At 38.1% G+C, this 25,898-nt stretch overlaps 3 protein-coding genes across 7 annotated transcripts in view; 2 read left to right on the plus strand and 1 right to left on the minus strand.

Annotated features, from left to right (window-relative positions):
- Positions 1-189: 189 nt before the first annotated feature.
- Positions 190-4,950, plus strand: ephx5 (epoxide hydrolase 5). Its single transcript, XM_058795070.1, has 9 exons — positions 190-383; positions 1,228-1,438; positions 1,667-1,847; positions 2,019-2,228; positions 2,404-2,533; positions 2,694-2,908; positions 3,455-3,563; positions 4,056-4,181; positions 4,307-4,950. Exons 1-9 carry the CDS (start codon positions 340-342, stop codon positions 4,515-4,517), a joined length of 1,437 nt encoding a protein of 478 aa, XP_058651053.1. The 5' UTR covers positions 190-339; the 3' UTR covers positions 4,518-4,950.
- Positions 4,951-5,088: 138 nt separating this feature from the next.
- On the minus strand, positions 5,089-7,299 carry mad2l1bp (MAD2L1 binding protein). Of its 2 annotated transcripts, none has more exons than XM_058795083.1 (3): positions 7,004-7,299; positions 6,014-6,291; positions 5,089-5,929 (listed from the first exon to the last, which is right to left on the minus strand). In XM_058795083.1, the coding sequence occupies exons 1-3, from the start codon at positions 7,248-7,250 to the stop codon at positions 5,399-5,401; spliced, it is 1,056 nt and encodes a 351-aa protein (XP_058651066.1). In that variant the 5' UTR covers positions 7,251-7,299; the 3' UTR covers positions 5,089-5,398. The 2 variants fall into 2 exon arrangements, with proteins under 2 accessions (XP_058651066.1, XP_058651065.1); XM_058795082.1 differs by having other exon boundaries at positions 6,896-7,297.
- A 1,179-nt stretch (positions 7,300-8,478) lies between these two features.
- macrod2 (mono-ADP ribosylhydrolase 2) overlaps positions 8,479-25,898 on the plus strand; it is a 544,600-nt gene continuing 527,180 nt past the window's right edge. For 2 of the 4 annotated variants that reach the window (XM_058795075.1, XM_058795078.1), the window contains exons 1-2: positions 8,479-8,690; positions 10,799-10,903. In XM_058795075.1, coding sequence (XP_058651058.1) covers positions 8,654-8,690; positions 10,799-10,903 — 142 coding nt within the window. In that variant the 5' untranslated portion in view covers positions 8,479-8,653. The remainder of the gene's footprint in view (positions 8,691-10,798; positions 10,904-25,898) is intronic. The other 2 variants (XM_058795077.1, XM_058795074.1) reach the window with 2 other exon arrangements.

Genomic DNA, 25,898 nt, shown 5'->3' on the forward strand with positions numbered 1-25,898 from the left:
AATACTAACCCTTAACGCTACCCTAAACCATAACATTAACCTTAGAATAGCATTGATAACACATAATGATAGATAAGCACTACTGTTACACTCTTACTGTTATTCGCGATCGAAATCCATGGTTTTTCTGAAGTTTTCTTGACAGGTGACAGCGTGACTGAATCGACCAATGAAATCGGCCAAGGGGCGGGGTTTTGGCTTTTGCTTGTAAGTTTGGGGGAAAAACACCACCTTCTCGCCTTGACTGTATTTGCACTTTGCACGTTACATAAGAGTATTGTTAATTGTAAACAGTTCAGCACAGCTTTGTCTGAAAAAGACACAGCTACTTAACGTACGATGGGCTTTGAGGACTCTATTATGCAGACAATTGAATACGCCAAGTGAGTAAAAATTGCGGAGCGCTGAATGTGTAAGAATGAGTTTAGTAATGCTAGTGCAGCATCTCCTACTATTTAAGTTGCGGTTGAACTGGGTTAATCCATTTCCGTTGGGGTTCAGCTTGCCTGAGGTCACTGCATGTACAGCACCAGTTTCCTGCAACTTCACCACATTCGTCTTTGTAAAAAGACGTCTTTGTTTGCATTCATTCACTTAATTAAGTAGTCATAGTGACTTAAGTCAATAGAAATTATTTTCATTAGTTGCATAGTTGTAAATCAGTCAGTATAATGTGCATTGTCTCATGTTTTGTATGAGAAATGTACACGCCATAAAGAGCAATGTGCTTATTTTAAACGACATGTAGAATCAAGACTCAACAGTCATGAAATACCTTAAAATATCATTTTATTTGAGAAACAATCTCATCCTGGCATCCCAAGACATCACCTTATGTGATGACAAAATCAACAACAGCAATGTAAAGAAACCTGACAAATGGTCAAACAATGCAACAATATTAAGTATTTATTTCAACAGTGCATGGTGGGAAGAGGGTGGATGAGGCTGAATTAAAAAAACAACAACAACCTTGTAGAGTATGATGGGCACAGGCATACATTTGAGCCAATTTATTACATAGTGTTTTCATTTGTCACGTGTCTCCTAGAAACTAGGCTCATACTTCTGCATGAGTTTGTTGTGTTCGAACAACCTGAAAGTCTGGTAGTGTGAGATTCTCAATCATTTACTGTACGATGACCAGTTTTTAAAATCTGTTCCCTGTCCATAAGTTTGTGTGTCGTTTGTTGTCATAAGTTTGTGTGTCACTTTTTTCACTTTTAGAGAGACCCTTGGTAACATTGATCGGTCTAAACTGCAGCTCCTAGCACTCTCTTCTGCTGGGGTTGGAGCTGTTTTGTGCTACTTGGCATGGAAGCAAAGCCCCAAAACTATACCTGTGGGGGATGGCTGGTGGGGAGCTGGAGAGAAGCCTTTAACTGAGGACGAAACCATTCACAAATTTGTAGTGACGACCTCAGTGGAAGAGATAGAGGTGGGTGTACAACCTAAACAGTAATAATGTTTTATTCCAGTGTGTAATGCAAGTCAGCATCTTTTGTCTGAAGAATGGTGTGGCAATCAGCAATTTTAGAATCAAATAATAGGTTTTCACATAAATCCCCACAAGATCACTCTCTTCCACTTTCATGTGTGTTAAATATACACTCACTCAACCACTATGTATTTAAATGGTATCATTAACCCCCACTGTTTTCTTTAGGATCTACACAGACGCATTGATCAAACACGCTTCACGGATCCACTGGAGGATAGCCGCTTTAATTATGGATTCAACTCTAACTATCTTAGACGGGTGGTCTCTTATTGGAGGCACCAGTTTGACTGGGAAAAGCAGGTGAAGGTGATTAACCAGTATCCTCACTTCAAAACCAAAATTGAGGGTAAGCACCTAACACTTTCAAAGGTGATCATTTACCTCACTAGATAAAACATGTAGTAACAAACCATGCAATTTTCATCTTGTGCTTTAAGTCCCACATCTTGCATTAACAAAATGTGATTATGTATATTACACACTGTTCATTTTAGTGAAAGCCTGTACTGCTTCTTAGGAATAGATGTGCATTTCATCCACGTGAGGCCTGTCCAGAAGGCTGGACAGACAGTTCTCCCTCTCATGATGGTTCATGGCTGGCCTGGTTCCTTCTATGAGTTTTACAGGATCATTCCCTTGCTCACTAAGACTGATTCAGATGTGGTCTTTGAGATCATCTGCCCCTCCATTCCAGGCTACGGCTACTCAGACGCGCCACATAAAAAAGGTAAGTCTTTCAACATTTATGGAACTTATGGCTAGTTCTACTAGACAAAGACCTGGATAACTTTACACAGACAAACAAAAAGCATGATGGCATATAGATAATATACAATCTAAACATGCAAATAGATGGGAAATGGAGAACAGACCTGCTGTTCTTTCCATTATTTCACACGAAGGATTCAACACTTTGGAGGCTGCCCGCGTCTTCCATAAGCTGATGGAAAGACTTGGATTCACTGAGTTTTACGTGCAAGGAGGAGACTGGGGAGCCTTCATTACGAACAACATGGCCCAGATGAAGCCAGAGTAAGAGTTTTACACCCCTTACTATCCTAATAACTGTCCATAGTTTGTCACTAGATTGTTTGTCTCTTTTTCTGTAATATGTTTTTTTAAATATAGGGTGCCTTTTATAAAAGCATTAATTGTCAATTAAAAAGCTAACTTTTGTTTGCTTTAAAATAAGGTGCATTCGTGGTCTGCACTTGAATATGGTCATTGCCAGGACAGACAGCTTTGGACAGCTCCTCTCCTTAGTCATTGGTCGCTACCTGCCGTTCCTGGTGGGCTTCACAAAGGAAGATGTCAGACGACTCTATCCTTACATGGAGAAGAATATATTTGATATACTGAGAGAAACTGGCTATTTACACATTCAAGCCACTAAACCAGACACAGCAGGTAATACATGGCACATATGTGACCCTGGACCACAAAACCAGTCATAAGTGTCAATTTTTTTTTTTTTTCGAAATTGAGATTTATACACTGTCTGAAGGCTGAATAAATAAGCTTTCCATTGATGTATGATTTGTTATTGATTGGACAATATTTGTCCGAGATGCAACTATTTGAAAATCTGGAATCTGAGGGTGCAAAAAATCTAAATACTGAGAAAATCGCCTTTAAAGTTGTCCAAATGAAGTTCTTAGCAATGCATATTACTAATCAAAAATGTTTTGATATGTTTACGGTAGGAAATTTACAAAATATGTTCATGGAACATGATCTTTACTTAATGTCCTAATGATTTTTGGTTTAAAAGAAAAATCAATAATTTTGACCTATACAATGTATTTTTGGCTATTGCTATATATCCCAGTGACTTGAGACTGGTTTTGTGGTCCAGGGTCACATATCATGTTATGCTTTTGGGTAATGTCAAATTAACACTTAATTGAAAACTTAATTAAAAATATGTTTTGTGCATTTTTGCCACCCATGCAGGTTGTGGACTGAATGACTCACCAGTCGGATTGGCTGCCTATATCTTGGAGAAATTCTCCTCCTGGACAGACTTAGGAAACAGAGACTTGGAGGATGGAGGTTTAGAGAGGTGAAGAAAGATTAATCTCATACAGTTGCAGTCATTTTTGCACAAATATAAATATATAGTAGTTCCAAAGTTTGAGGTCAGTACAATTATTTTTTTTTTCATCTTTGAAGTCTCTTATACTCCGCAAAGCTGCATTTACTTAAATCAGTAATATTGTGAAATAAGTCTTAATGTTTTCTGTTTGAATTTATTTTAAAATATAATTTATCCCTTTCATGGCAAAGCTGAATTTTCAGCATCATTACTCAAGTGTTCCGTGTCACATGGCTGTTCAGAAATAATTTTAATATTCTGATTTGATGCTCTAGACTAGAGAAACATTTAAATATTTTGAATTTTACTTTATTTTCAATATTGAAACTTTAGAACTTACATATTTGATTGTTCCATTAATGAATTTGGATGCGTAGCTAGCAAAATTTAAAGGTTAAATATGTAAAGGTTTAGTTCAATTTGAATTAAGTAGTGTTGTCACTTATTGTTCCATCACAGAAAGTTCAGTCTAGATGACCTTCTTACAAATGTCATGATCTATTGGACCACGTGTTCCATCATTCCCTCAATGCGCTTCTACAAAGAGAACCTGAAGAAAGATTTCAAGACAAGGGTGGACAGAGTGTAAGTTCAAAAAAATCTTCATAGAGACCCAATGTGAATACTCATACTACAAAACATATACTGTATAATTGTTTGCAACCTGATTTGTATGGCTAAAAAAGTTTTATTTTTTCTTTCACTTAAAGGACAAGTGTATATGTGCCCACTGGCCTGGCTGCCTTTCCTGATGAGCTACTCCACTGCCCTAGGGCCTGGGCTGGCTCAAGGTTTACAGATGTGCGTTCTTTCACCTACATGTCCCGAGGGGGACACTTCGCTGCCTTGGAAGAACCTCTGCTGATGGCTCAAGACATAATTCAGTTTGTGGAGAAAGTGGAGAGCAAAGACCACAAATAACAGCAGTATATTAAGAAAATAATGCACTGCTCTGATCATTTCTCTTTAGTGTCATTAGTGCATTTAACAATCTGAAGTTAATTCAGTTGAAAATGCAAGGTTCAACATAAAGGAATCTGGTGGTTTTTCAATGAATCAAAGTTATATGAAGAAGTTCTGTACAATATAATTATTTTTTTGCTTGATTTGAGCATAAGAACTCTACAGATATACTTTTTATTGTCTGCTGTTAAAATCAGTAAACATTTCTAAAAAAAAAATGAAACACTAACTTCTGCTTGCTAAAAAGAAATTTAGTTTCATTGTACATTACAATATACATGCTACAACTGTCAATTTGCATCATTTCAGCCAGATTTAATGAAGTCTGACCTCAATATTGAATGTTCTTTTGTAAGTGAATGGAATTACAAATAAAAACAGTACAAAGATATAGCACCAAATGGAAGTAAAATGCATTATTTTCATGAAAATATATACTGATAGACATAAAGAGCCTAAAACACACAATTCTTTTAAGTAAATTAAAATCATGTACATGCATCAGTTTCCAAAAGCTGCCATATAGCAGTTGGCTTTAATTAATAGTGATTACAAATTGGTACAAATGGTCTTGGAGTGAGTAGCAGCCAAAATTATTAAACATTAGAAAACCACCACTGTATACTGTAAAATATATGGATTAGCAGATGACAATGTAAACATGGCATAAATAATCTGAGGTTTAAAAAAAAAATTAAAATTCACACAGAATTCCTGAATAATAATAATCAAAAAAACAATAGCTCATACTTCTTGGCCAGTCATACAGCTGTGATCCCTGAGAATGGAATGAATTGTATTTCAACATTCCCTGAAATCTGTTACTCTTTATTCCCTTATCATTTACAGAAACCTTTCACAGTGACAGGGGCTTGAAACCATATATAGTCCTCCAGATCTCTTTTACTTTTTTGTAAATCCCCGGTGATTGACAAATCACTGGCTATAGAGATGACTTGCCTTTTCACTTTTGTGGGAACTTTAAAATCCACTTTGGGCTTAAACCCGGTCACGCCACAATCCCGGTGAGCCAGAGCCATGACCGTGGTAGTCATGAGGCGCACAGACTTGGCATCCGACAACAGGTCAGCTACAAACAACGTGCGGAAAAGCTGTCTTAGACAGGTTGAGGTCCTTAAGCAGTTTTCCCCGGCCCCCACGGCCACCGCTTCCATGTTCACCTCATACAGCTCGGTGGGAAGGACGGAAGACCCACCCAGCATGAAAAGCACGCGAGGAACCTGGCTAAGAGAGAACAATGCCTCAAGGTGAGCCAGCACTTCATCTAGCTCCTGCAATGTCCGCTGGCATCGACGCCAGTCCAAGCCCTCAGATGTCTTTGCAGACCGTCGGTTTACCATGTCCTCTGTCTGTGAGAAAGCAAGCACAATTCAGTCAAACTTCATTAGAATTATGAATCAAGGTATATCTACACATCGGGTCTTCTGTAATACCTGAGTGGCATTATGCTGCTGTTTCTGGAGGAACACCATTTGGTCATATGTCATAGGCATCTGCTGCCGCTGGTAAAGGACACACTTCAGAAGCTCACAAACAAATCTACAGCAGCCATCCTGGGTGACACGACCGGGAAAGACAACATTCACTCGTGCTTCTTCTCTTGCTTTCCTGAATATTTCCTCATCATCAACATGGTTTGCAGACACTCCACTAGATTCACAATCTCTCTGACTACCAGAAGAATTGGCCAAAGGATCAATCTGCTGGCAACCTTTAAATAATACATTCACATGACATTATGAAAATAAAATAAGCAAAATCAAAATTCCATAAATTTTCCTGAGGCACAGACTAAATTAGACAAACATAAAAGTCAGTGATGTGACACTCATTTTTGTTTTGTCCAGATCTATTTACAGTTTAATAAAAGAGTTATTTATTTTTTGCCTGATGTTTTGGGCATACAAACTATAAAAACACATACTACAATCATCAGTTTCAACCAGATGAAATGAACCCTGACCAAAAGTTCTAATATTTTGTAAGTGGATGGAAATGCAAATAAAAGCAAACTGTACAAAGATATAACACCAAACGAAAAGCAAAGCATTAAATTGCATTATTTTCATTATCATGTATAACTGAGAGACTTGAAGAGACTAAAACACTTAGCAGAAGTTTTAAATCACAATGAATTAAAACTAGGTTTTACTTAAAACAAAGTAAAACCATTAAAATGCCATTAGTCACTCTTGACTGCATGGCTCTCTCTCTCTCTATATGTCAAGTTTATGTTTTTATTATTCTCATTTGTAATCACCTTATTTATCAATGAGACGCATATACAGGAATTCTAACCATTTGCCACAACGTACCTATATCTTGACCGTCACCTCTATGTTCTGTTCTTGCATGTGTGAGGATATTTTTATTTTCTTTGTCTTCTGATGGGTTTAAAGGGTCCCCGTCTCTCTCAAACTCACCACTATCCAGCAAGCACAAATTTTCCACCTTAGATTTAGTGGATTCAGGATCATCGACACGGCACAAAATGTCCCTTTCCTTTTCTCCATCAGATAAAACCTTTGATTCTTCTTCCTGAGATGTAGACTGGTCGGTGTGAATAACTGTGTTATTGTAGCTGTTGTTAGAAGTTTCGTTGGTGTTGCTATGTTTGATGACAGTCATGTTCACACAATCAAACTCTCCTCTCCTTGATTCCTCTTCCATTTCTACTGTTTGAATTTGCCCAACGGGCACGGCATCATGGGAAACACAGGAACCGGAAATCACGAGAAATGTAATAAAAGCCCCACCCTTGCATTTGTGTTTTACCTTTTATCATATTATAAATAAATCTTTGGTTAACTGAGCGTGGTATTTCAAGATGTATTTATTTGTTAATAGCCAGGACATTTTTCCTGGGTTTTTATTAGATTTCTTTTTTTTTCTTTTTTTTAATTCTCTGATTTAAGTCGGTGACTGACGCCCTCTGCAGGTTTATTTTTTCATACAATCCTGTCAGGACTTTTAGGTTTTTGGCCATTCTAGTATTGCCGGATTTATTTAAATGTCACAACAATGCAGCTTTTTGTACATTCCGTGCTCTAGTCAGGAGGCCTGCAGCGACCAGCAAAGATTCTGTCATAAATCACGTCTCGTCAAATATATTTTTTTCTTAATTATATATTTACTGATAATATGAAATAACGTATTTTTGGAAGAGTGATAATGCTAAGAATGACCAAAAAAATAAATAATTTTTTTTTTTGACACGTCCACATTTTCACATTTTAGCAAACCTGTTGTACAAAGAGGTTAATTTAGTAAATCACCAATATCATCAGATCTATCTTTTCCATTGTTACATAGAGTAAATATAGCTGAATAATAATACATGGTTAGATCCAGAAGAATGCTTCACCTTGTGCTTCAGTGGAAGCAAGAACTTTTGACCCTTTGTTACAAATGTTATTGATTTCAAGTATGTGAGGAGTCGGATGGATTTTAAAAGTTCCAGTAATTTTTTTCACAAGTTAGTATTTTAGCATTGACCAAAACACTAAAACAGAAGTTGCGTTTACCTCAGGAGGTAACTTTATTGTAGACTTAACGTTACTTATCCCAGTATATTACAAATCCGCCGTATTTTGTTTAAGAAGCACAGCACATTGGTAAAGTTGCACATCAATAAACAGCTTTATCAAATAGGTGCTCCATCCCCGCGTACCACGCACGGCGCTGCAGTCTTCTGAAGCTTTTTCCACTCACTCACTCCCCTCGGTTGCTACCCTACCAACCCTACAACGCTTTGACGCTCAACCTAGCACACGTCAAGCGTATGCGCGTTTTATCGGACTGCCGCATGAAACCATCCAATCCTAACACCACTTCCGCGTTCGAGCCGACCAATCGCCGCGCTCCATTTTCCACGCAGCCTCCACTGTTAGCGTTAAGGTAGGTTGCATCACTGCACAGTCTCCCCACCAACTACAATTTGACAGTTTCTCAGGTGAGGAGTCACGCTACAGGAGCTCTTTTACTTTCTCTTGAGTTTCAGCGCGCATATCACTGTGAGCCTGGGGTTGCTTAACTCAAAAACCAGTTACCAGAAGCCCTCACACCACGGCACCATGAGCAAAAAGAAAAAGGAGTGGAGAGCGGAGAAAGGTAAGGGTCTTTTGGACTCTGGTCGTGTCTCTTCCGTTTAAAGACAGGATTCATAACGGTAGTGTCAGTATGGTGTTTGACATCCACCGGGTTGAACCTGGGGTCATGGCACGCACGTGGCGGGAGAAATGTCTTCTTATAGATGCTCTGCCTCTTGAATCAACAGCATGGACAGATGCACACCTTCAGATGCAGGTTGAGCTGATATCAGTACATGATGCTGTGATCAAGGCCCTGATGTGTTCAGCGTTAAAATCTGTTTGAATGCAAATCAAATGCATTAATTAGTGTTTAATCTTTTATGAATGAAGTGGAACAGGCACGTGTTAGATTGGTGCAGTCAGTGAAAAACCGTATGATAACATAAAAGCCTCAATATGTTGCTTTGCATGAACTATAACCATTTCACCCTTGATCAAGACGACAAACCTTGTGTGACTGACTCCGTGAGGCAGTCTGAACCTGTAACAGGTGCACTGTAAGTCAGTTTGCATAAATGCATCAGCTAAATTACAAATTAAAAGCTCTATTGATTAAACATTTAATTAGGTGAACATCATGCATGCACTTCTGCTAGATCCTGGTCCTGGATATCCACCTTCATAAATAGTTTAGTTCTAGAGCTTTTGTCTAAAATTGTAAGTATAATAGCCAAAAATGAGTTGATTCTGGTGTGTTTGATCAGAATTGGAGATAAACTTTCCTAGAAGTATTAGATTTTTAGGGACAGGATGGTATAGTGGAACTTTAATAGTATGTTTGGAAGTTCTGCACTGTCCAAGCCTGTTTGATATAATCTTATTTTAACCCGAACCTTTATCATTAGAATAAGATTATTTAGAATAATTTGAAGTGCGCAAGCACTGTCACCTGTTCTTGACATAAACATCACTCACTTATTGATTGTTGTCCTATGAAATTGCAGGACTGTAAATCATTAGGTTGACTGTAATGTTACTTGAGACTCATTAATGGTTCGCTGTCGTAAATTGGACTCATAATAATATGATCAACTGTATATGATGAGAGCTATTGACTTACGGCCTAGTGTAATACAGTACATTGCAGTAAACAAACATAAAATACTTCTGTTATGATGTCTTTGGCGATTTGATGAAATGAATCGGCTTGGTTGGCTTTTGTGCTATTTTAAAATCACAGGTACACATTGCACTCATAAAGCCACCGTTGTGAAAGACATCATCTTTCGTGTAGCAATAGGGAGTGCAGGAGGATAAAAACGGAAAAAATAATTTAATAAAGATGGTTGAAAAGGCAGATGTAAGGGCAGTCAGCATGAAATATCAGCAGTGTCGGCAAGGGCACTCTGCTTTGTGTATTTCTGATTTTATCTTCATGTTTTATTTAGTGTTAATGTAGTTAAATGTAGACAAGTGAAAATACAATCATAAACAGTTTTCTAAAAGTGTTGGGTTATGATAAAAATAAGAAACAAAATTAATACCTATTCTAAAACCTATTGTTAACATACTGTATTTATTTTTTTAAATTGTCATTTATTTTAAATGTAGAATTATGGGTTTTGTACCCTCCCTCCTATAAAACTTTTGTAAGTTGTATGTCATTTAGTGTCAAAAAAGGTTATATTTAGGGGAGAAACAAAAGTGAAACTAAAACCTTAAGAAGAAAGTTATGAACCTGTGGATGGAGAATGAAAAGTGAAAGGAGGATATAGATTGGAATCAGAAACCAACAGTATAAACTTTAGTCTATTGCAGTCTAAACTAGTCAGTGCCTTTATTTGAATGCAGGTCCTCAAATTATGGCCACATAAATATTAGTAAATTATTGAATTATATTGTTCATGCACGCTACATAAAACAGATCACACACAGTCTGGTTCCATGTCAGGCCTGCAGCTGTATGCTGAACAGTGTACCCTCATTAGCTTGTCACTTCTTTCTCTCACACACTTACATGGCTGCCACAATTACCACACCAAAGAGTACCACTCTGACACGATGCATAGAGCTAGTCGCAGATGTTCCTTTATGAACCCCTCTGATTCAAACTGATTAGCTTTGCTTCACAAGACATGCTCTTGTCTGTCTGTATACTATGACAGTGTTGTTTCTTCTTTTGCACAGAGCGCTTACTCAGTCTTGGTGTTGAGGATAGGCGCAAAGATTATCGAGGAAACTATGTGCCATTGGACAAGATCCCCACCTGGGCAAATCATGACAACAATACAGGTAAATCTAGACGCCTTTCTGACTTATTTGTTTTTCAGCCATAGAGGCAGACTTGGGAAAGCTGTTTGAAAATTGTTTGCAGTTTGTTTTGTGGTGCAGAAATTACACACTTCACTTTTAAGTAGCCCAGAAGCTTTTACAATAGTGCATTGTATATGCTACCATTCTGTAAGATTTTTTTTTTTGAAGGAAAATGAATATTTTGTTCAGCAAGGATGCATTAAATTGATCAAAAGTTACAGTAAAGACATTTATAATATGACATTTTTATTTTTAACTCTATATTTATCAAAGAAAGGTTTTCTACAAAAGTTTGAAGCAGCACAACTGTTTTCAATAATAATAATAATGTGTTTCTTGAGCACCAAATGAGTATATTAGAATTTCTGAAGGATCATGTGACACGAAAGATTGGAGTAATGGATGCTGAATATTCAGCTTTGCCATAACAGGAATAAATTACTTTTTAAAATATATTAAAATAGAAACTGTTATTTTTTAATGTAATAATATCACATGTATATAATGTTTAGTGGTGCCTATGTGTCTTGGTTAACAGCTTTAAAGTGTATTCTATTGCATTAAAGTTGCATAGTCATTCTAGTAGAAGGTTCTGGTTGTTTCATGTCCTTCTCTACCAGAAGACACGATAGTCACTCTGCATGCAAGTGACTTGCTGCCCTTTTGAAGAGAAAAGGACACATGGATCAGTGAGACCCTGACAGCTCAGATATCATAGTTTATTTATGGATGAAGATGGTTACACTATCCTGACCAGCTATCTAAATTTTATTAGTAGATTTAGTTGAGCAAATAGATGGTGACATTCCTCGAAATATCAGCTTTTGTGTTCAGCAAAATGAGTTTGGAACAACTTGAGGATGAATAGCTAAATGATGACAGACTTCTCATTTTTGGGTGAACTATTATTTTAAGTTCTGACTTGGGTGATCCGATCTGCCACAATTGCAATGTTCACTTTTTTTTCTACATCAACTGATTATTTATTTTTACGTCTTTAAGAGTCTGTAATTTGTACAGAGGCTCCGTAGATTTTCACAGAGAAAGAGACTGAGCATGCATGATTACCTGCGTCTGTCCTTCATCAGGTCAAGTCATATTCGTGAAAAAAATCAGTTTGCCATCAGCTGTCAGAAGAAGAATGCAATTTCTATGTCATAGCATCCTTTCAGCATTTAAGGAGATTTCTATGACTGGCATCAGCACTGTTCAGTGCATTGAATGAATAGCGTTGTTCTGTATGAAATGAAACATTAGCTTCAGTATTACCCAGGAAACGGGTTGAACATCTTTTGAGCCTTGTAAAGTGGCACTCAAAGTTAAATTAATTTCAACACCTTGTTTCAATTATGAATTAATCAGTGTTTTTAAATATATTAGTTGACTCTCTCATAAAGACAGTCCCTTGCAGCCACCTCCTGGCGTAATAACTGCACTGATGACAGCCTTTGTAAAATGAGCGCAAAGACAACTCCTTGTACTCATACTGCTGAAAGGTCAACAACACTGTTGGAAAGCTATTTGTCCAGTCAGATTTGAGAATTGGAACTTACTATTATTCATATATTAAAGGGTACCTATAATGCAAAATTCACTTTTACATGTTGTTTGAACATAAATGTGTGTTGGCTGTGTGTGTACACAATAGGGTTGGGCCGATAGACGATGCCATCATCCATTGCCAATGGCTGATTGATGTTGATATTACATATTTCAATACTTTCTCTGCAGTTATATCATTGGGTAATTGTACTGTATATAAAATTGCAGGCATCAGGGAGCCGCTATTATGCCTGGCATTGAAACTGCTTTTGAATGCACAATCTCTTTTTAGTTTGACTTTCACTTTCGAGATTCGCGATTGCACGTACTCTGTTTATACTATGGAGCGGCAGTATACTTGCCACACATTTTACAAGATTAGATGTTTGTCGGTGGTGCTGAGGATCTGCAAATCATTCGTCATCATCCTCAGTCATCTCTCCTTACTCTGTTTATGTGGTAAATTAAATTTTATGTACTGTAATGTAATAGGCAACCGTTAGCAATCGTTATGCGTTTCCCGTGTCTTTCTGAATATGGATTCACGCTTCGGGCACACCCCTAACTCCCCCTCCCCCCTCCCCGATGTCATCGTCCATCGCAATGTTTCACTGTAGACATCGCCCAACCCTAGTACACAACCACCCTACAGTCATGGCCAAAAATATCAGCACCCTTGGTAAATATGATCAAATAATCTGCATTGTTAATCCTTTTGATCTTTTATTTAAAAAAAGCACAAAAATCGAACCTTTCACTGGATAATAAGAATTTAAAATGGGGGGGAAATATCATTATGAAATAAATGTTTTTCTCTAATACACACTGGCCACAATTAACAGCACCCTTTTATTCAATACTTTTTGAAACCTCCATTTTCCACTTTAACAGCTCTAAATTTTCTCCTATAATGACTGATGAGGTTAGTGAACACCTGACAAGAGATCAGAGACCATTCCTTCATCCAGAATCACTCCAGACCCTTTAGATTCACAGCTCCATGTTGGTGCTTCTTCTCTTCAGTTCACCACTCATTTTCTACAGGGTTCAGGTCAGAGGACTGGAATGGCCATAGCAGAAGCTTGGTTTTGTGTTGGTATTTTTTGTTGGTATTTGATAGAGTCCATGATGCCATGTGTCTAAACAAGATGTCCAGGACCTCCAGCAGAAATGTATGCCCACAACATCAAAAATACAGCAGTATATTTCATTGTACTTTTTATTCCTGTGTTCACCAAACCCATCTTGAGTGTTTGCTGCTAAAAAGCTAATTTTCTTTAATTTCATCTGACCATAGAAGCCAGTCCCATTTGAAGTTCCAGTCGTGTCTGATAACTCAATATGCTGGAGTTTGTTTTTGGATGAGCTAGGAAAATTTTTCTTGAAACCCTCCCAAACAACATGTGGTGATGTAGGTGCTGTTTGACAATTTTTTTTTTTAAAAAGGTTTTCTGACCCCGAGACTCAACTATTTTCTGCAATTCTCCAGCTGTGGTCCTTGGAGAGTCTTTAGTCACTCAAACTCTCCTTCTCACCGTGCATTAGGACGATATAGACGCACCTTTTTTTTTTAATCTCTATAAATCATGAGCAGTGTCTCAAAGCTTACTGATCACAGAATCTGTAAAGTGTGACATCACACTTTACCAGCCCCACCCACGATAGTTGACTGACACAGCCGTATTAGCCGTGACCCCACCCTGAGTGAGCCGCACACACACTATCTGCTATGTTTATCTTCAAGCCAGAGCATTTAAAATCAGCATTCAAGTAAGAAATTGTCTTCTTATTGGAGCTATAGCAGTTGTTCAGTCCAGAGCAGTGAGTGATTTTCTGCTTTTATTTTATTGTTTGGGTCATATTAACAGCGTAGACCCAAACAGCGGTCAGTATAGGTACTGTGTATTATGCTGCTGTCACTTAATACATTGATCTAATACATACATTCAATTTCTTTCCCAGCTGTTTAACTTCACAGACATAACTGACTGTGTTTTTGTAACTTAAGCATGCTTTTCACATAAGCTTGTGTGTGAAAGAGAACATTTAGTACTCGCATGCATGAGACAGCCGCTCTCTGTTCGCGATATACATGATAATCAAAACCAAACAGATGTTTTTTGGCAGAGATATGAGCTAAAATTGCTACCCTGTTCTGGGAAAGAGAGCGGGGAGCAGCAGCTCATTTGCATTTAAAGAGAAATGGACTAAAACAGCCTGTTTTCATTTTCAAAATGATATAATAAATGATCTGTCAGGTATTTTGAACTGAAACTTCACAAACACATTCTGGGGACACCTGAGATTTATTTTACATCTTGTAAAAAGGGGCATAATAGGTGCCTTTTAATTTACCAGTGAGTAATTAGATTGATAGATAGTTAGTTACTTATGGTGCTTTTCCACTGCATGGTATGACTCGGCTCGGCACAGCTCAGTACGGCATGGCTCTGCTCTGTTTGCATTTCCACTGCAGTTTAGTACTGCTTTAGAGTGGGCGGGGTTATTCACATGTCGTTATAGCTGCGCCACCTCTACTGCTGTGACTCCTGAAAAACTTTTTCTTTCCGCGTCACTCCATCAAGCTCTCGCTGGATACGCTCCTCGGCTATCAACGAGAGGATCGTCTTCCTCAACAGACAATGAAACAGCCATTTTGTGGTTGTTAAAAAAGGTGCGCTCATTCAAAACAGTTGTGTTCGATCTTTCTCTGGCTGATTTAAATCTAGTGGGTCTGTTGTCTCGAGTCGCAAATTCAGTGATGCAGACAGTGACGATTTTCTCCGGCCAATCAGCGATCAACAGAATTTACACGTCACATTTTAGTAATGGTACGGGTCACTTAGAACCTCAACCGAGGTGGTACTGAAAAAAGTACCAGGTACTGTACCCAGTGGAAAACCCCCCAAAAGTGAGTCATACCGAATTGTACCGTGTCGTACCATGCAGTGGAAAAGTGCCAAAAGTTACTTACTTGGGGTCGGGCGATATGACCAAAATCTTATCACGGTAGGAGTAGTTTTACTGTATTTCACGGTAGCAATATCCATCACAATATAGTTATTTTTGCTTTAAATATCTTTAAAAAATACATTCAATTAAGAATTTTTGATACCATAGAAATTTCATAATACAAAAAACTAATACTAGCCTAAATGTAAAAAAAAAAAAAACATTCAAACTCACTGAAAACAAGTAAACAGTCAGCGATTAAGTAAGAATAAGAAACTAATTACAAGCAATAGGACAAAAAAAGGTAGTACAAGTAAATAAGAAATGCTACATAATTGTATAAAGTAATCAAATGTTTAAAAATACATATTCACTGTGTAAATTTTTTTTATATATATATAAATATATATACATATACACTGAACAAAATTATAAACGCAACACGTTTTTTGTTTTTGCAACCCCATTTTTCATAAGCTGAACTCAAAGATCTAAGACTTTTTCTATGTACACAAAAGGCCTATTTCTCTCAAATATTGTTCACAAATCTGTCTAAATTTGTGTTAGTGAGCACTTCTCGTTTGCCGAGATACTCCATCCACCTCACAGGTGTGGCATATCAAGATGCTGATTAGACCGCATGATTATTGCACAGGTGTGCCTTAGGCTGGCCACAATAAAAGGCCACTCTAAAATGTGCAGTTTTACTGTATTGGGGGGGTCCGTGGGGGTCAGAAAACCAGTCAGTATCTGGTGTGACCACCATTTGCCTCACGCAGTGCAACACATCTCCTTCGCATAGAGTTGATCAGGTTGTTGATTGTGCAACATGAGGTGTCATGTTAACTGAACTTAGGACTAGTGGTGGTGCTTTTTTGGTCATTCAGTGTTTCTGTAAAAAATGGGGGGGTGGGAACTATAAATAATAATGATAAGATAATCATACTATGAATTCTGCTAAGAGCAATATACAACGCCTTAAAGATTAACGAGCTGCTGGATTCATGAAGGGACGATAATAGGTGAGCGCCAGCCAATGAGATTGTCATTTGCGCATTAGCTCTGCCTACTACCTGAGAACCCGTCAGTTCTTAAAAACTGAAGAAATCCAAAGGAACTCCGTTGTTTTGACAGGAAAATACAACAGAATATAATTTACATGTAGCGTGTCAATTCTGCATGGTATGTAAGACACACACTCTCTCTCTCTCTCTCTCTCTCTCTCTCTCTCTCTCACTCTCTCACTCTCTCACTCTCTCACTCTCTCTCTCTCTCTCTTTGCGTGTGAGAAAAAAGCAAAGCGACGGCGAGTTGTGCGCCTTCACACTAGAGTTAAGGGTATGTCAGGTGCGCTGCGCATCCATTCAGATGAACTGAAAAATGGCACAGATCGCTAGACGGAGAGTGAAACTGAAGCGCTCGGTCAGAGTGTTCAGCGAGTGAAAATATATCTGTGCTAAACTCAGGGCTCGCAAAATTTCAAAATCCCTGGTAGCCCTTTGGGCAGGTACTCTTCAGATTTTCTTCAGAAATTAATTTAACTAGCCCAAATTAAAAAAAAAAATTAAAAAATTTTTATTTTATTTTTTAAATATAGAAAATCAGATAGGAGTTTAAATGTCAAATCAAAAATATTTTCAATACACAAATATCAACAAATATGAAGGAAGGAATCTTATTTCACTATTTACAGGGTATCTGCAGAATTTTAAAAAATAAATTTAAGGCAATTTATGACCCATTTTAATAGCTGCACGAGGAAAATGAACACAGAATGAGCGGGGTTGGACAGTGTCTATGGTAACATACAGTATTGAGCCATAAAATTACATGGTTTACAGTTCAGATACAGGTTTTCACAAAAACAAAAATCTTATACAACAGCATTTCAGGCTATAGACCATTTTTATGAAAAAGGATAAATCAAGCATATAAATTATGTTCATTTAAAATGTATAAATACTACATTACATTTATCAGACGCTTTTATCCAAAGCGACTTACAGTGCATTCAGACTGTACATTTTGTTCCCTGGGAATTGAACCCACAACCTTTTGCGCTGCTAACGCAATGCTCTACCACTGAGCCACAGGAACATTACTGTCTTAATTGTTTAAATATTTTGAAGGCATATTAACTTCTTTCTCATTTACAACTCTGTGTTTGCTGCATAAAAAGTTGATATTTGCATTGATCTGACCATAAACAGCAAGAAAGGCTTATTGGAAATGCAAATTCATTCTCTGCCACGAGGTGGCGCTTTAGGAGCGCTGAAATATTGCGGTTTCCCTGGAAACGCTGTACACAAAGCAGCTCTGCGCTCATAAACGCTGCTTTATCAGGATTTATAGTTTAGATTAAATTAAAATGCCAACGACACATTTCTGAGGACAGTCGGTTCCCTTCAGATACATTCACATAAAGACATCCGCGCCACGTTTTGACTTTAAACGTGCAGCGCTCATTATTTATTCAATGACATCATTGCCTTTTGAAGTTTAATCCTGCCGTATCGCGACTCATGTCTTTCCGTCCCCAACTGTAAGACCTCTAGAAATTATAATGAAGACATTTCTTATACCATTTAATGTATTTAAAACTTTTTATGGCCTTAAAGTTTGACACTTTAAGAGTTTAAGGACCCGCGGGAGATCTGTATTTAAGGAGCCCGTCGGGCAGGCAGTGATACATTTTGGTAGCCCGACTGGAAATCACAATAGCCCCGGGACGTCGGGCTTGCGATTTTGCGAGCCCTGTAAACTTATACATGGCCTCCAACTCACACACTGGCAAGTAAAATCTGAGCATTTATTAGCCAATGGCTAATATTACTACACATGTAGTCGTCCAGGGTGAAGATTTAGTCGCATATGCAAGTGATTTACTGGCAATGTGTTAGCTTGTTTGTACTTCTTCGCTGCTCTAAATAGTGGTTGCTTGTGTGGCAACACAGCACAACTTGCAGTGTTTGCATTCTGAGCAGCGAATTGATTTCCGATTTGCAGCGTTAAGCAAAGCTAGCGCGCATAACTATAGGTCTTGTTTAAGAAAATGGTATCGGATCGGATGGGTTCAAATACTCGCCGATACCAATGCCAGAATGTTTTGTGGTATCGGTGGAATTTCTGATACTAGTATCGGAATCGGAACAACCCTAGCTTGAATACACTCTAATTCTTGATTCGTTATTTGTTTTTTCACATAAAGGTCTAGAATTCACAAAGAAAGTGCTTGCTAATTCATTTAATCAGACAGGAACACATGTAGGCATAGTGCCTGTATGGCTCAAGGTTCCAGCATAAGGCACAGATCTGAGATTATGGGTTTCATCTGTACTGCAAATAATTCAGTGAAACAAGATCTTAAAAAAACACATTTTTGTTTCTTTTTCCATGAAAGAAATTTAAGTCATACAGGTTTGAAACAATATAAGAGTAAGTTGTAACAGCATTTTCATTTTTGGGTGAACATTCGTCTTGCTTGTTTGAATGCAAATCTAGAAAAGCATGAATTACAATTATTATTATTTATTTATTTTTCTGAGGCACAGTGGGACAGAGGTTTCATATAAAAAGTCAGACCAAGTGCAAACATACAAATCACATTTATAAAAGACTTGAATAAGCTCCAGTTCTTGGAATGTAACTTGCTTTCTCACATGTTCTAGAATTAGCAAAGAAAGTGCTTCAATGAGACAGTAACACATGTAAGCATGGTGTTGTATTGCTATGATCCAGCAATACAGATCAGTACATTCAGCATAAGGGACAGCTCTGAGTTTCTGGGTTTAATCTATCCTACAAATGGTTCAGTGAAAAAAGGCAGAGGAACTTGGGTCTTATCCTCTACATCAGTGGTTCCCAACCTTTTTTTCATGGGCCCCCCCTACGTACGCATATGGTAATCTCTCTCTCTCTCTCTCTCTCTCTCTCTCTCTATGCAATATTATTTTTTTTTGTCTCTTAGAAATGCACATTTGACATTGAGTTGACAGTAGTAGTTTGAGTTAGAATGCAGATGTAAATTGATGTTCATTATCAAAATCAGTAACATCTGTAAAAAAATTACAACAACCTCCTTTTTTATATGGAGAAATTTTATGTTTCTGACTGTTTTATTAAAATTAACCATTGTTCTTCCATAGTAGCATACATTTACATCATGATAACCAGAGTTAAAACCACACATATAGCACCTCAATACTGTGGTAAAAATCCAACTATATGGTTTCTAGGTAGCCTATTTATATAAACGCATCTAAATACATTTATTATAAATGCACAAAGGCTAGCCTATAGCTTAATCACAAATATAGTGTAATTACATTCCATTACTCCTTTAATACATTTAATACACGTCTACATTAATATAATAAATTTGATATCACATTTCTGCCACAATACCATGGTGCAGTTAGTTACTAAAGTAAATCCATGGTAAACGATGGCGATTTGTAGATTGAAAAGCCTTCTGACTGTATCGTTGCACAGTGTTTTTCTGCTGTTTGTCAGCGCTGTTTTATCTGGATTTAAACTAGTTTATACCAGTCATTTGTGTTCTTCGCTGAATTCAAGCGCTTCTCACTGGATCTCACAGCGCTGTTTAGTGCTCGCGTGATCTGCTGTAGTCAGCGCGCTCTGCGCTGCGCCGCTGTTTGAACCGAGCGGACATGGTCCGTGTGGCGCGGTTCAAATGAGTAGCGCTGTTTTGTTCCGCTTTTCTCGTATTACATTGAATGTTTATCGAACTTGTTTTATCGAGGAAAATTATATCACTATAATTGTAGTTATCGTTTTATCGTCCAGCCCCCAACCTCAAAGTATATCTTCTCCCGCGCCCCCGCTGTGAACTCTGGCGCCCCCCAGGTTGGGAACCACTGCTCTACATTTCTACATCTCTACAACTTTGTCAACAGGACTCGCATAGCAATGATTCTTACATATGTATATTACTGTAAATGCTTCTGCATTTGTCATCAAACAAAGCTTCTATTTACACCGAGTATAAATAGTGGTAGATACAATTTGCACAAGTAATATGTTTAGAGAAGTAACATGCTATTTGTATTAAAGACAGAGCAAAGTTAGTAAAAACTTGCCTACAAGGGTGGCTATTTGCACTAGTAAACTAAAAAGGCACTAATTTATGTTTGTGTTTTATTTATTGGTTAATTATCTTTTTGCTTTTTATTAGGACAGTGGAAAGCAATATCGAGAGCAATGCACTGCTGTTTTTGCCTTTGCGTCAACATTTTTGTTTTTTTCAGCTGAAGGATGGGTCAAGGCTATTTTGTTGCGATAGACTGCATGTCGGAGATGCTTTGCATAGAACTTAACGTATTGAATGCTGAACCATTTTTTTTTTTTTTTTTAACTCAACCTTTCATGGTTTGGTTTTCATTGGTGAGATGCTATTAGCATTCTCATATTATTTAAAGATGTAATTTATACTTTAGTGCTTATACTTTGGAGCTGCGCAGACCATGCACTCGCACACGTGTGACCACGCCAAATTTTTACTCGCACATTCTCAAAAAATGGTCGCAAATGGTGGCACAAAACAGAATTGCTTTAACTTTGAATGTTTTAAAATAGGTTTCCTAAATGCTTCCCCTGTCTGCTGTTGTTCAGTTTAAACTGGTATTTTCATTACAATTTCAATTTCAAATTTTAGGCCATTTGTTTTGTGCCATTCTGGTTGAAATGCTCAATAGATAATGTTTTATGGGAAATATTCTTGTATTGTTGCATTCTTCTTTTTATTTTTGGTGTTTTACCTTTATTTTGATATGACAGTGGAGAGCAGATAGGTAGCGAAGTTGGAGGGAGAGAGAGAGAAGACCGGATCGGGAATGGTCCTCAAGCCAGGATTCGAACTCGAGATGCCCGTAACACAACGCCGTTACATGTCCGCGCACTTGCCAACTTGGCTGTTGGTGCCGACATTGTGGCATTCTTTCAATTGAAATCAAATCAACCTACAATTGCTGATCAGAGTTATACTCTGAGCTTATCTTGAAGATATAGCATGTTTAAATCCATTCTTTTAGTTCAACATCAGCTTGGAAAATGTGAAAGAATCATCAGATTCTGTGTAGGCCTATTTTCGTTAAGTACAATCTTAGTTAAACGATGATTTGAAGAAGTCCTTAAAATACATCTTGCTTAAAATCCTCAGGCCATTTTCATCTGTAGTATAGTGAGAGGATGTCGGAAATGCTAAATGGAACATTTCCGCTGCCTTGGATGAGGTTTGTTCATTGCACATCCTGTGCGTGCTTCACCAAATGGCTATGTCCTGTGCCAGCAGGCCTGGAGATGAACTGACAGGAGCTGATCTGGTCCGTTCACATTAGAGCCGGATATTTGCTCCGGTTCTACTAATCTGAGAGGACAGTCTGTAGGATGTGCTATAGGCAATTATTTAAATGAGCATAATGAACACTGCTTATTTTAGCTTGCAAATATTCATGTGATTTTTGCATATCATTCTGTTGCATGCCTATGGCATCAAATAGAGCTGACCGACTGGCCAGTGCCAGCAGTTTTTGAGGCCTGATGGTTTGGACGTTCTATTCATTGGCCTACTATCTGTTCTGTTAACCCATATGCACAGTGTTACATGCCAGCGCTTTAACCAACCAGATCTGATTTCATTGGTTCTTGTTCTCTCAGCGTTCTGGGAGCTGGTACAAAGCTATTTGAAAAGGTAACTGGTATTTGTAGATTTACATGAACTCACACACCTGTTCCACGATAGAGAACCCATAGTGAAGCTGGTTCAAATGTGCAGTTTCTTACATGTTTGACATTTTAATTTTATACACTCCCAGTCAAAGGTTTGGACAGACTTGCTCATATTATTACTATTTATTTTTTAATAAATATTTTACAATAATATTAAAGCCAAACAACACAAATGGAAGAATGATGGTTATATAGATTGATCAAAAAGTTGTTTAGTGTTATCTCGGGGAGTATATGAGATGGTAGTCATAAGTAGTGTATGTGTGTATGTACACTACCGTTCAGAAGCAAGTCTCATGCTCACCAAGCTTTTGTTTGATAAAATACAGTAAAACAATAATATTATGTAAAACAGAAATATTATTACCATTTAAAAACTTTTTTTTTCAAATAAATTTTATGATTTTGTTATATATACACACACACACACACACACACACACACACACACACACAGTGGGGCAAAAAAGTATTTAGTCAGCCACCAATTGTGCAAGTTCTCCCACTTAAAAAGATGAGAGATGCCTGTAATTTTCATCATAGGTATACCTCAACTATGAGAGACAAAATGAGAAAAAAAAAAATCCAGAAAATCACTTTGTAGGATTTTTAAATAATTTATTTGTAAATTATGGTGGAAAATAAGTATTTGGTCAATAACAATTTCATCTCAATACTTTGTTATATACCCTTTGTTGGCAATGACAGAGGTCAAATGTTTTCTGTAAGTCTTCACAAGGTTTTCACACACTGTTGCTGGTATTTTGACCCATTCCTCCATGCAGATCTCCTCTAGAGCAGTAATGTTTTGGGGCTGTCGCTGGGCAACACGGACTTTCAACTCCCTCCAAAGATTTTCCCAGCCCCAAAGCATGATGTTTCCACCCCCATGCTTCACAGTAGGTATGGTGTTGTTTGGATGCAACTCAGCATTCTTTCTCCTCCAAACACGACAAGTTGCGTTTTTACCAAAAAGTTCTATTTTTGTTTCATCTGACCATATGACATTCTCCCAATCCTCTTCTGGATCATCCAAATGCTCTCTATCAAACTTCAGACGGGCCCGGACATGTACTGGCTTAAGCAGGGGGACACGTCTGGCACTGCAGGATTTGAGTTAGAGCTCTGCATTTCGGCCCGGGCCCGACTTTAACCCCTAGGGCCGGGCTTCAGGCCAATTTTCACGTCATAGTTCAGACGAGGGCCGGGCCTCGGGCCTGTTTTAGTTTTCTCCTTATTTTTATATTTTAGACATCCATCAATGTCTAAGCAAAGCGCTTAGAAAAGCACTATATAAATGTAAGGAATTATTATTATTATTATCAATTAGTGATGAAAAAAAATTGCCGCACTGGTGGAAACCACACAAGACCGTGCCGCGACTGTGAAGAGCGGCTCGACGGTGTTTAGTGTCCAGCAGCAGCGATCGCGCCATCAGCACAGCTGTTCTGCTTTCAAATACACGCAATAAAGCTTGCTGTAATAAAGCCCCAGCAAAAGTAATTACCATGAATGTGTCCGAGGGAAATAGTAAGGAGATATTTGAATTACTTACTAATAAACTAGTGTTTTCTGTGTCCGTGTTGCATCATTGTGGATTCATCTCCTCATTAGACGCGCCTTTAGAGAGAAGTGCATCTTCACGGATTAATAATGAATGAGTTTTTGTTTTCGATTTGATTTATTTCGTTAAGTAGTAATTTAAAGCTTTCTATAGATATATTTATCATGTCTGTGAGGCATGTATTCGCTGACTTTCGGTTCATTTTTGTGAAGCACTCCTTTTCAAGACGAGATGGCAGAAAGCGTATCGTTTTCTTAAAAGCACGGCGTTTTGTTGATATTGTGAGTGCACACAAATAGAAGTAGACCCTTTACAGTTCCGAATGATGTATTACTCTTACCTTTATGAGCAAAAATTACGGCCTATTTTAAGTTGTTTCCACTGAAAAAAAAATGCAATTGATTGCACTGGTGCCTCCATGTCCTGCGCTTTAGCTTTCCTTTCTCCGCACAAACTACTGGATGCAGCGCACATATATCTAGGTTTAACGTTTAAACATTTTATATGCTTGAACTGTTTTATTATATCTATAGATTTTATTTTAGGCAAGTCGTGATGATTTGAGAAGGCTAAATTGATCAAACATGCTATAATCAGCCTGCTGGTCTGCCGCTGGCTGCTTGGTCGTTACTTTAAGAAAGAAATAACTTGTTTAACGAACAAAAAATGCTCCAAACGTTTTTCAAAATCAACTTAAAAAAAAAGAAAAAGAAAAAAAAAGAAAAAAACGAAATATAATCACTTTGCCATTACATACAAAACTGAACTATTTTAATAGCTGAAACATGAGCCGTTTTGGGAGAAGGGAAAAAAAAAAGACGGGCTTGGGTCGGACTCGGGCCGGTAATTCTGATAAGCTGTCAGACACGGGCCGGGCTAGGGCCTGAGTATCTCGTAATTAGTAAGCTCTAATTTGAGTCCCTGGCGGCGCGGTGTGTTACTGATGGTAGCCTTTGTTACTTTGGTCCCAGCTCTCTGCAGGTCATTCACTAGGTCCCCCCCGTGTGGTTCTGGGATTTTTGCTCACAGTTCTTGTGATCATTTTGACCCCACGGGTTGAGATCTTGCGTGGAGCCCCAGATCGAGGGAGATTATCAGTGGTCTTGTATATCTTCCATTTTCTAATAATTGCTCCCACAGTTGATTTCTTCACACCAAGCTGCTTACCTATAGTTGTTATTCGATCTACGTCATCAATGTTCGCGGTGGCCATGTTGTTGACATAGAAACCACGGCAACTGTCAGTCTGTCAATTGACAAGCGAGGCAGCTTCGGTATTATCCATGGTATTATCGCTGTATTTTTTTTTTTTAACAGCGCGATGGTGTGTTGTGTAATACACGGCTGTTCTAACAGCAGCAATAAGAACCCCGGAGTTAGTTTTTATGCGATACCGACTGTCAGAAAACGCAAAGGGAAGGAGACAGAGGAGTTGAGCCAGCGCAGGAGAGACTTGTGGCTAGCTAGGATTACACACAGCTGATGCAACCCCGTGTTGGTATGCTAACGTTAGCTAGCAATCATCATCAGGTTATTCAAGTAAGTTAACGTTAAGCATCACATCAAAAAAAAAAACATTTACATACTTCTGCGATCACGGCATTGTTTGACGATGTCGTTGGTGGAACAAAAGTAAGAAGGTTGCCGACTTTGCCAGAGATGAAGTAGTTATATGACTCAAGTGACTTGAAGGCCTTCAGCTCCTGCGAAGTGTATGTGGATACTGTATGAACGAGATGGTTATAAATATCCGGATAAGTGACGGCTGGCAATAAGGACGGATCTTTACTTAAGGCTGTTGGGTCTATTTGATATGGGTCCACACCAATCAAGCTTATCTTCTCTTGATACCAACGAGATGAAGCCATTAGGCTAACTTACTTCTCCCCTCAACTCAAATCTATGCGCGGGCGGCTAGGGGCGGGCAAATGTCATGTCAACAAAATGACCGCGGTTAGCTACTTCCGGTGTTTGCGAATAAGCCCTATTGCAGATTCAGACTTCCCAGCCTGGTGCAGGTCTACAATTTTGTTTCTGGTGTCCTTTGACAGCTCTTTGGTCTTGGCCATGGTGGAGTTTGGAGTTGGACTGTTTGAGGTTGTGGACAGGTGTCTTTTATACTGATAACGAGTTCAAACAGATGCCATTAATACAGGTAACGAGTGGAGGA

Source organism: Onychostoma macrolepis, chromosome 13 (assembly GCF_012432095.1).
Source record: "Onychostoma macrolepis isolate SWU-2019 chromosome 13, ASM1243209v1, whole genome shotgun sequence".
Classification (NCBI taxonomy): domain Eukaryota; kingdom Metazoa; phylum Chordata; class Actinopteri; order Cypriniformes; family Cyprinidae; genus Onychostoma; species Onychostoma macrolepis.

Bases quoted from the DNA above. Each gene is read 5' to 3' on its own strand.
- mad2l1bp (XM_058795082.1), bottom strand. From the start codon at position 7,250: ATGGAAGAGGAATCAAGGAGAGGAGAGTTTGATTGTGTGAACATGACT. The intron at 6,292-6,895 runs GTACGTTGTGGC...TATTATTTAAAG, and splicing joins AGGTGACGGTCAAGATATAG to GTTGCCAGCAGATTGATCCT. The intron at 5,930-6,013 runs GTATTACAGAAG...GCTTTCTCACAG, and splicing joins AGCAGCATAATGCCACTCAG to ACAGAGGACATGGTAAACCG.
- ephx5 (XM_058795070.1), top strand. From the start codon at position 340: ATGGGCTTTGAGGACTCTATTATGCAGACAATTGAATACGCCAA. The intron at 1,439-1,666 runs GTGGGTGTACAA...TGTTTTCTTTAG, and splicing joins CCTCAGTGGAAGAGATAGAG to GATCTACACAGACGCATTGA. The intron at 2,534-2,693 runs GTAAGAGTTTTA...CTTTAAAATAAG, and splicing joins ATGGCCCAGATGAAGCCAGA to GTGCATTCGTGGTCTGCACT.